This window comes from Octodon degus, unplaced genomic scaffold (genome assembly GCF_000260255.1).
Source record: "Octodon degus isolate 3935 unplaced genomic scaffold, OctDeg1.0 scaffold00015, whole genome shotgun sequence".
In the NCBI taxonomy this organism is placed as follows: domain Eukaryota; kingdom Metazoa; phylum Chordata; class Mammalia; order Rodentia; family Octodontidae; genus Octodon; species Octodon degus.
In genome coordinates, this window is record NW_004524591.1 from 13,365,926 (window position 1) to 13,377,393 (window position 11,468).

Below are 11,468 nucleotides of genomic sequence, written 5' to 3' on the forward strand. Positions count from 1 at the left end.
GAGGAGGAGGAGGAGGAGGAGGAGGAGGAGGAGGAAGAATTTCTGCAAAATAGTAAACAATAGTAAACCCTGGAACATATACAAAGTGAGAATTGAAAAACAAATGTTTTTCACTTTCACCTTTGTGGTTTTACCCCTATTTGTTTTTTTTCCTGAGACAGGGCCTTGCTTCATAGTCCAACTTCAAACTCACTGTATTGTCTAGGCCGGCCTGGAACTCACGATCCTCCTCCCTCTGTCTTGTGAGGGCTAGAATTACAGGTGTTTGTCACCAAAGCCAGCAAGAAGATTCCAAGTTCAGAACCAACCTGGGCAATTCATTGAGATTCTGTCTCAAACCATATCGATAGACCAACTGACTGACTGATCTGAAGATATGGCTCATGGTAGGGAACTTGCCTAGCATGGGCAAGGCTCCGAGTTTAATCCTCAGAACTACAAGAAAAAGAAAAAAGACGGACACTGACCACTGATATAATGTCCTTCTGCAAACCAGGGTTCTGCCAAATTTGATAACAAGCTGTGACAAACGGGCCTGAAAAGAATCCATGCACAATACTTGTGCCTGTTTTGTCATCTTAGAATACAATCACCCACCAAGTCAAAACCCTGGCATCTCTCTCTCTCTGTGGCCTCTGTCCCCCTCTCAGATCTTTGTTCCCTCTTCTCTACAATTCATTTACAGCATGATGAAGGTGCTTAAAAATTCAGTAAAATAGAGAAAAAAAGTTTCATTTTGTCTTAAAACAAGATTTTTTTTTTTGAGACAGGATATCAAGTCTGCATCTTGTACAATGAATAACTACTAAGACAACGTGCAATGTATTAATTATTGAAAATGTACTAGGGGCTGGTGAGATGGCTCAGTGGTCTAAAGCACCTATTTAGAACAAGCTTGGCAAAGCACAGGGACCACGGTTCAATCCCCCAGCACCACATGCCAGCCAGCCCCGCCCCCTGGTGGGCTGAGCTGGCCACACACACACACACACACAAATAAAAATAAATAAATAAATTATTTTAAAAAAGAAAATGTACTAGCAGAGCTGGTGAGATGGCTCAGTGGTCTAAAGCACCTACTTAGAACAAGCTTAGCAAAGCACAGGGACCGCAAAGCACAGGGACCGCAGTTCAATCCCCCAGCACCACATGCCAGCCAGCCCCGCCCCCTGGTGGGCTGAGCTGGCCACACACACACACACACACACACACATAAATAAAATTTTAAAAATTTAAAATTTAAAAAAGAAAATGTACTAGTTGGGGCCGGGGAGATGGCTCAGTAGGATAAGCGCTTGACTGGCAAACGCAAGGATCTGAGTTCAATCCCTGGTTCCGCAAAAAAAAAAAAGAAGAAAAGAAAAAATGTACTCGTAATTGGATATGAACTGTCTCACTGCTATTTGTTTCTCAATAAAAATACTTTAAAAAGATTTTTTTTAAAAAAAGATGTTTGAATATATTCATTTTAATAGTAAGCCCCAATTCCAGACTACCCCAACCTGTCTTTTTCCTAAAAACAAACTAAGCCTTCAAATAAACCAAACAAGATTTCTATGCTTCAGGGAAAGCAACAAACAGGACAGCTCTGCTCTGACTTGCAAGAGTAAACATGATCTGCGCTGCTGTCTAAGCTACTCTGAGGACTTGAACAAGTTAAATGGGAGGAGTAAAGGTAGGTAGGGCCAAGCCGTGGGGTCCAGAATGGCTGCACTAAGCACCTATGGGATCTCGGCCAGGCCATTTCTCCCAGGGCTTCATGGAGAATCCTTGGGTAAAGAACTAATACTGTGAAAGAATCTTACTGTTATATCATTATTAGCTTGCCCTTCTGAAAACAGGTGTTTGCTATGTTCTGAAAGCAGTACTTTATTGGTCACAGGACTTATGAAGTCTTCAGAGGAATTATGCAGGCCAAATTTTCTGTCTCAAAATCAACTGATCAAACATATCACCCAATTTTGCCAACTACTGTGACCATCAAAGATAGAATACTAATTTGGGGAACATGCTCTTTTAGAAGGAACAGATTTTTAAATATGCAAAACTGAGGGAATTTAGGTAGTTCCAAAAGATTTTATTTCCCATAGCAAAACTTTTATGAGTAAAATGAAAAGAATGCTTAATTTATGCCAGCATCCTAAAATAACAGTGATTAAAATATTTTAAAACTAGCTCTCATGATTCCATAAATGTTTTGGCCATAGTTTCAACCTTTGCTTGTCAAATCATTACATATTTAGACCACCAAATAAAAGCCCTGGACTTGATCATCACTGTTTTGGAAGCTTAAGACAGCTTCAGAGACTTTCCCAGCTGTATGTTAATAAGAAGCAGAATGACCTGTCTATAAGACAGTGAGCTTACAGTTGCCAAAAGTGCTGAAACGCATTAGGGCAGGTCAGGGTCCAGACACATACAGGTCCTGTCCACTGAGCATGAAGATCTGCCAAACTATGACTTCCAGCCCTAATTACAAACAGAGTATTCCTACAGATGTTTCTAGAAATTAAGAAAACAAACCAAAATCCAATAAATGTATCCTGGAAGAAAGACTCTATTATTGGCTCCAAAAGCCATAAAGTCATCTATTTACAGCAGAGCCAGAAGGCTGAGGTTGGACACCACCTCCACTCCTGCACTCATCCTCCTAAATAACAAACTCCCTGCAGTAGCCTGCAGTTGACTGCACCCTCTTCCTGAATCTCCATGGGCTTTACTTATACAAACCCTTCTGTCTGCTTCCCTCTGCCTGAACATTCTCCCTCATCCTGCTTTACTGGCCTTTTTTCCTCTAAGAGCCTCAGGCCCAGTCCCTTGGGGATCTTCTCCAACTCCCTGGTTTCAAATACCACAAACTAATGAAGCCCTTAATTTTCATCTCGGCTTCCTACCTTCCCTTGTGCTTCCGACTGACACATCCCACCGCCTGCTCACCTTCTTCCTTTAAATTTCCTACTAGACATTAGGCACAGAATATACCAAAAGCAATGTACTTGATTTCCACTCAAGAATTTGCTCCTTCTGCAGTATTCTCCATTTTGGTAAATAGTATCAATTTATACCCAGTTGCTCTGACCAAAACAATATCTTCTCATCACCGATTCTTCTCAAATCTCTAATCAAACCTACCACCGCTTCTCAGAAAAGTATAGAGATTGGTCACTACCCATCACCTCCACACTGAATACCAACATCTCTTCCCTGAAAATTACAATGAGGATTGGCTCCAGACTTGTAATACTAAACACAAGTTTGGAAGTTTTATTCCAAGCATTTTGAAGGTACCATTCTCCTCTCCCAATTGGTGAAACATAATCTAAAGATGACCTTGGGTTGGCCAAATAGCTCAATGGATTAATGTACCTGCAAGCAGGGGCTGGGGGTTTGATCCCCAGGCCTGTTGTGCTGGCCCTGCCGCCAGGGCATACTGAGCCGCAATTGAGACAGGGTATGACAGGAGCGAGCCTGTAATCCCAGCTCTTGGGAGGCTGTAAACAGGCGGATCACCACAAGTCCAATCTAGTAGTGAAACCTGAACACCCTGTAGACCCTTCCCTAAAATACAAAAAAGAAAGATGACCACCAGCAATTTGTCTCTGTACATGTATGACACTCTACCATCCAGAGTCTATTTCCATCTCACCCTAGAAACTAGGGTGGCCTGATGACTTGATTTGAAATGGAACAAAAACAATATGCTGATCCTGGGTCTAACCTTTAGGACTATGAGCTTCCATTTTGAGCGAGGGTAGTCATTCACTGCATTATTAAAAAAAAAAAATGCAGGCAGCTGGACTTGATGGTGCCAGCCTCTAATCCCTCTAGCCACTTTAGGAGGCTAAAGCAGAAGGAGGCAAAGTAAGCCCAACCTGGGCAACTTATCCACTTAGGCTCAGTCTTAAAATTAAAAAAAACAACAACAACGAAGAAAGGACTAGAAGAAGTAGTTCAGTGGAAGGTCTCAGGTCCTATCCTCAATAACACAAACAAGGGGCCTGGGAGATGGCTCAGTACAATAGGCGCTTCCCTGGCAAGCACAAGGGCCTGAGTTCAATCCCCAGTTCTGCCAAAAAATAAAATAAAATAACACAAACAGGGGCTGGTGAGATGGCTCCGTGGTCTAAAGCAACTACTTAGAACAAGCTTAGCAAAGCACATGGACCGCAGTTCAATCCCCCAGCACCACATGCCAGCCAGCTCCGCCCCCTGGTGGGCTGAGCTGGCCACACACACACACACACACACAAATAAATAAATAAAATTTAAAATAAATAAATTTTAAAAAATAACACAAACAAATACACAAACTCAAACTCCTATTTAATGTTGAGATACCACTGGAGAAGTCATGGAACCAGCTCCATAAGTGAAGGCTTCTAAAACCTTTTAGTTCTCCTTAGTAAATGACCCAAAAGGATACCATGGGTACTAAACCAACCACACAACAGACCCACAATCATGAGAAAAATTCATGAGACAGATTACATGTTCATCTGTAATTCCAGCACTCTTGGAGGTTAAGGCAGAAGGACTGCAAGTTCAAGCTCAGTCTGGGCAACCTAGTGACTCAGTAAGACACTATCTCAAAATTTTAAAAAAGAATCATGATCCAAGCATGGTGGTGCATGCCTATAATCCCAGCATTCAGGAGGCTGAGGGAGAAGGACTGTTGTAAATTTCAGACCAATATGGGTTACAAAGTGAGCTAAAGGCCAGCCTGAAGTACACAGTGAGACCCTGTCTCAAAGACAGATAAATGAAGGGACAGACAAATATAATTCTTTACCTGTAATCCCTACATTTTGGGAGGTTGAGGCAGGAAGATCACAACTTTGAGCTCACCCTAGGCAATTTAGCTACTTAGTGAGACTATTGAAAGAGAAGGAAGGCGAGGGGAAGAAAAAGGAAGGAAAGGAAAAGGAAAAGGAAAAGAGGAGGTCTAGGAGGTGGGGATATAGCTCAGTGATAGAATAGCCTTCAATTCTATCCCCAGTAACAGAGTAAGACAGACAGAGAGACACTGATTTGTTGTTTCGAGCCAGTAAGTTTCAGAGATAACTGAAATATCATTGAACCAAGAGACAACGCCTGACATGCTGACATTCTAAGAACTTGAGCCTTCTTCCCTTTATAGTTCCACTAGATTTTAATTAGAATATTTCTATGATAACTTGAAATTATTTCCTAATCAAATTAAATGGTTTAGGATAATTCGCTAAAATATATACAGATGATGCACTACATATTCCTTCAGGGCAATAAAAATTCACACACTGTGTTAATATTTATAACTGTGTTTATTTATCAATACTGAACACTTGCCAAACAGCAACTTAAGACCATGATAAATTACACACTCAAATTTAATGGAGCACTCAAAACTACACTTGCCACCGGGCTTCAAACAAAATCCCAGCAGTCCAGACCAATTTGTAAACATCAGAGTTACAGGACAGAGACTCTACGAATGCCAATCCTACACTTGCTCAGTGCTACCACACTGCCACCTCCTGTCTTCTGACTCAGGAAGCTTGAATCAAAGGCAACAGTCGATAAAGGAAACTCAGCTAAGAATAGCACAGCTAAACCATCTTCCACCTCTCCTTCCTCCCAGACCAAACCAACTGCCAGAGTTGCTCAAAGGATAATTCATACCTTTCAAAATTTAGTTACTGCTAGAGAAGCTGCTGCCTGAACACTGCTAAGGACAATTACAATGCAGTCACCTCAAACAGGACTTCACTTTTAATGTAAAATCCAAATCCTCTGAAAGTGCAATTGCAACAATGTGTCTGTTTAAGCATTTCACACTTGCTCACTGCCTAAAAGAGGCACACAGGCAAAAGCAACTGAGCTGCCACCATACCACAGAAAAATTAAAGTCAAGCTCTTTACAGGAGAAACCCTACATCTCTAAATCCAAAGGGTATTTTTAAGCCTTAACTGATAACTCACTTATTTCAAACAGAGAGCCGGGGAGATGGCTCAGTTGAATAAGCGCTTCCCTTGCAAGCACAAGGGCCTGAGTTCTATCCCTGGTTCCACACACACACACACAAAAAAAAAAGATTGTATTTCAAACAGAGAGACAAAACCTCAGAACAAAATATTACCACTTGCAGCTGATTATAATGGCACTTGGCCTGAACAGATAAAGTCAGTGATCACACAAATCAAAAGCCAGAAACAAGCCAAGATTCAAAATTCCCACTGGCACAAGCAAAACGTCATGCTTCTGTAACACCTTCCTCTGTCATTCACCATAGATAGCCACACAGCAGAAACTACTTATCAACAGTTACTTTCTAAACACTATATTAAGGTCAAAGTAGGAAATTTTTCAAACTGTACAGTATTGAGAAAAAATGAAATCAAGAGTCCCGGACCAGGGAGATGGCTCAGTGAAATAAGCGCTTCCCTGGCAAGCACAAGGGCCTGAGTTCAATACCTGGTTCTGCCAAAAAAAAAAAAAAAAAAAAAAAACCCGGGCTGGGGAGATAGCTCAGTAGAATAAGCACTTCCCTGGCAAGCGCAAGGGTCTGAGTTCAATCCCCGGTTCCACAAAAAAAAAAAAAAAGAAGAAGAATCCCTCCAGCTATAACTATTTAAGCAATCACACACTGCTGATCTTATACTGAGCACTCCAAATGTTTAACTCTGCTTGTAATTCTTTACCAAGTTTCCTAACAGTCAGAACCTCCAGTATCTGCATGTGTGAGAAATTTGCCAATTCACAAGATTCACCTGTACCGCACTGATAAGGACCAGCACAATAAGTTCAGAATGAAAAATACCTCTTGATATCTAAGACTTTGAAATTAGCCCCACAGCAAAGGGTCATATGCCAATGGGTAATGGGCACACTGCTGGTCATCGCACCATTCTATTCTATAATTAACAGCTATTATAACACAACACTAGCTTTTAAGTAGCCACTTAAAGTCAAGGTACATGTAAAAGCTCAGTGACTTTATAATACTCTGCCCAAATTTATGTGATAAATACAAGATTTGAACATGAGAGTAACTTGTTTACTTTATTTCTTAAGGAAACAAGGACATGTGAATTTAGGTGCCACTGTCTGTTTTAAAGAAAACACATCAGAAAAGTATTAACTGTAATATTGTTTTATCCTTTATGGAAATATATCTATACATTAATTTTACAGCCATAACTAAGTTGTGAATATTGATAAAAACTGATTCAGCTATTAAAAACCAAAAATACGAAAATGTCAGAATTTGAAAATCATGGAAACTTAACACTGGGAGTGTACTTTATTTTATTTTTTGGCAGAATCGGGGATTGAACTCAGACCCCTGCACTTGCCAGGGAAGTTCTTATTCCACTAAGCCATCTCCCCCGCCCCGGGAGTGTACTTTAATGACAGAACACTCGCCTGTGAGGCTCCAGGTTTGGTCCCCGGCATGAAAAAGAAAACCTAACACCATCCTCTTAGTTCTTCCACCATCAGTAATTTTGCTGTTCCTGATCCCCTGCCCAACAGCCCCCACCACATACACAGAAACAATGTTAATGCTATTTATGTAATCACATAGGGCCTTATACAAGGCCCCACAAAATACCAGAGGCTCCTGCAACCAAATTCAACTGCAGTCTTTCAAAGTCACAACTACTTATTCCCACACTCACTTTATGAGACAGAGAAATTTAAGACTGTACCTCAAAGTCATCATCTTATGTTGACTCTTACATTTACAACCCAATGTGTGACACTATCACAAATATCCAATGAAATCTTCTATTCCTTCCGGATGCAGGGGACCTCAATCTCTTCATAGTATAGCTCTATAATCTTCTCTACCTAAAGGATGTCTGAATGTGGAAAAGCCACATTCCTTCCACATTCCCTTTAGACTTCAGTAATGGGGAACTAAGCTCAGGCCAAACCAACTCAACAATACCCCTTCCTGAAGGGGGTCCCACCCAGTTCAGCTCAGTCAGAGCCAGACCAGCCTGTCATACACCCAATCACCTTCTAGGCTTGCTCCCTGTGTAGTCAGTGCAAGTCCATTCATCCATCTCAGAGTGCTGCCATAAGCATTCTCCAGCACCAGCTTTCCAGCATGCCTTGCACAGCAGGTATGAAAGGTCATGGCTGCACCAGTGGGCATGCCTGTCTCAGATACATACAAGATGATAGGATGGAATGAAATGGACAACTCCACCCCCAAAGTCCTGGGGCTGACTTGGCAAAAACTGATCTGCAACCATCAACTCACTATCAAAGCAACTGCCAATGCCACTTCTTTGCACTGCCATAGGTTCAGGGCACGCAGTCACCAGGGTGCCTTCTTAGCTCCAAAAGTGGACACACATGGAAAAACAGTCCAGGTAAGGAAAACTGCACCATAACTTCAAAGTTAACACTGTAATATACATTTCTAGTACATTTCTCTCAGAACAGAAACCCTACTTTTGTTTTGACACTTCAATACAAGAATTTACAATACTCAATTGTTCTCTTAATTCACTAAAAAGAAAAAATTCTGTAGCTACTCTGCTAGTAAGAATATCACTTAAAATGCTAAGCATTTTAGCTAATGAAAAATGAACTTTAGAATTTAATCTATGGGCTGGGGTATATATAGCTCAGTGGCATTAAGGGCCTGCCTGGCAAGGCAAGGTCCCCGGTTCAGTCCCCGATACCACAATAAATAATATTTAATCTACATTGTCAATAAACTGAAAAGGCTTTCAATAATAAATATTTCCTGCTACTGGTAACACTTTGCCAAATAAGGAACTCCTGTTTCTTATGAAGTAACAAGTTAACTATGTTTGTAGGTTTGGCAAATCCTTTTGTTGTTGTTGTTTTTTAAACTGGGGATAAAACCCAAGGCCTTTACACAGAGCTGCATCTGTAGCCTGTTTTGAGAAGGGGATTTCACTAAAATTGCCCAAGCTAGGCTTGAACTTTGGGCAAAAGCCTCTAAGAATAGAAACAGGCAGTTGTTACTAGACAATGTTTCTAATTTAATTCTCTACATATAGGAGAGAAATTAACACCAGATTGGAAAAGAAAATCAGAAGATAAGACAAATTATATGAAGGTCAATGAAATGTACCTGAAAAAGTCAAGATATTTAATATTTTACACTTAGAAACTCAAAAACATTAAATTACCAAGTTTAACCTGAAATACTTATTTGCTTATTTTTTATTCAACATTTTATGAAAACTAAAGGCTGGAGATAGAGCTAATGGCAAAGTGGTCACCTAGCATGCACAAAGCCATGGGCTCTATGCCCAGCACTTAAGGAAAAAAAAAGATACACTGGCTAAACATAAAACTGACTAAAATTTGCAAAAGGTGCTTACAGTTTTTTCCAAGGTAGCCAATTCATATAATATGCCTCTAAAAATTCTTTTTAAGGGGATATAATTTCTCCCTCAATTTTTTCAATTTCTGGGAAATGGAGATCAACTGAGATACTTTTCAGCACATATGTATCACTTTAGAACCTTTAAGAATCACATCTTATTGCATAATTTGACCCCTCTCAAAATTCCCTACTAGAACTAAATCAGACCCTTGAAGTACCTTCCAAATTATTCTAATGAATATTAAATACAGAGGAATCCACAAAAATACAAATCAACTTATTCTTAACAACAATACTCATTAGGAACATGAATACAGATGATGTTTTTGTCCCCATGTCCTATTTTTTGGACTTTTATTACTACATGTTTTGCAATACACAGTGGTCAAATCCAATGTAGGGGGTTGAAACATGTACAGGACAAATTTCAATTCCCTTCTTTTTCCTCTCTCCCTCCTGTCACCATCTATCTCTGCAGAGCATATCCTCCTGTCCTCCAGAACACGCAGTTGCACCAAATCTTAACCAGATACAGGCAGCCCTGGTTTGAATTAACTTCAAGCTTATTGTTCGGCCTGGAGGGGGTGGGGAAGAGGGTGGGAGAAGAAGCAGAAATTCTAATCCCACTTGCAAAACCCAGAAGGGGACAAACTACCCAAACACCACTGGAAGGGACCAGAGCCTTTCCAGTTAGTTACAGAGCCTAAAATTGGCCTGCGCTAGAGAAAGGAGCTATTTCGAAAAATAATTCAGTGGCTGAAACCGTCTGCAAATATTTTGTGAAGTAACACACTACATATGCTCTCAGAGAAAAGGGAAACGCACTGCCGAAGTAGCATAAAAATTCCAGGCTTTGCCACGTCTTGATGGGTATTTGTAAGCAAAAATATGCCAAGCCATGGAGTGAGCAGGGACAAAGGCGGTGTTTGCAGAAACCTGCATAACTTTGGAATGAGAGGACTTCTGGGCATTTGCTCAGTATTCTAATACCCACTGTTCAGCTAACAGAGTAAAGGCAAATTCCTTTCCTCTCAGAAGCACCCACCACGGCCTCCTAACCCGGACAGAGGGAAAGGCAAGCTGCACCCGGGCCTGAGGGCAGCTGCGTTCACCTATCCTGATCACTGACTGCCTCCTAAAACCCCGCAGATTCGCACAGACGGCTGGTTGAGACTTTGACTTGCTGTGGTAGCAGCCCGACCTGCTCGGCAGAAAGTATTTGCTGGGAGAGCTTCCTACACAAACAGACTCGATTACTTCCCACAATTATCATCAACACGCACCCCTACCGTAAATTTCAGTGCCAAACCATAGTGCCGCTCCCTAAATGTAAAACGAAAAGAAGTTGTGTTCAATTGTATAGTGCCCCTCTCCCCCAAATGCCGCGAGAACAGAAAAAAAGTGGCTCACCTTTGCCTTTTGGGGACCGAGTGTTCAACTTCTATGGGTTTCCCGTGCAGTTCCGTTTTACCTGCGGACATAGGACAGATGAGCCCCTCGGCCAACCCTAAAGACCTGCACAGCTTACTAAGCGGCGACACGAATGGCTCCTGACACTCTGAATGGCCCCCACGGCCGAACGACAAGCCAGGCACCGCGTGGGTGGGAGGCTGAGCCCTTCGGGTGGGTGTGGGGGTTTTGGTCTACAGAGGGCTGACCAGAGCCAGATCCAAGTGGCACCACTTGTGACACTCTAGCCCTCCATCTCTCTCGCCACCTCAAGTCACCCAACCCCACCAGGCCCGAAGCAGCGACGCAGCCCCTCCCCACAGAACAAACCCGGGCAGGGGGCGCTGGCTTTCTTCCGGCGGGGCGCCCCGGCCCTCCTCTCCGGTTTACGCCGGGCCCACCGGGAACACTTGGTGGGTGTGGAGAGGACCAGAGCGGCTGTACGGGGACGGGGCAAGCAGAGAAGGAAAAGAAAAGGCGAACGGCCAGAGGCGCAGCTCGGCGCAGACCGAAGCGGGCGCCACCGGCGGCAAGGCAACAGCCTGCAGCCCGAGTTGATAAAGGGGAAGCTGAAAGGCACGGGGCTTCGCGGAGACCCGACGCAGGCTTCCCCGTGGGCGTCCGGGCCCCGCCCGCCGCCGCGCCGCGCGTGTCCCCGGGGCCGAGCGC

The 11,468-nt window shown here is 42.6% G+C and overlaps 1 protein-coding gene across 1 annotated transcript in view; it reads right to left on the reverse strand.

The window, feature by feature from the left end:
• The window catches only part of Igf2bp3 (insulin like growth factor 2 mRNA binding protein 3), a gene marked incomplete at its 3' end in the record, with an annotated part of 173,543 nt that overhangs the window by 161,330 nt on the left and 745 nt on the right, over positions 1-11,468 (reverse strand). Inside the window, exons 2-3 of the mRNA XM_023709852.1 lie at positions 11,130-11,237; positions 10,761-10,821 (exon numbers count right to left, since the gene is read on the reverse strand). Of these exons, the coding sequence (XP_023565620.1) occupies positions 10,761-10,821; positions 11,130-11,237 (169 nt within the window). The remainder of the gene's footprint in view (positions 1-10,760; positions 10,822-11,129; positions 11,238-11,468) is intronic.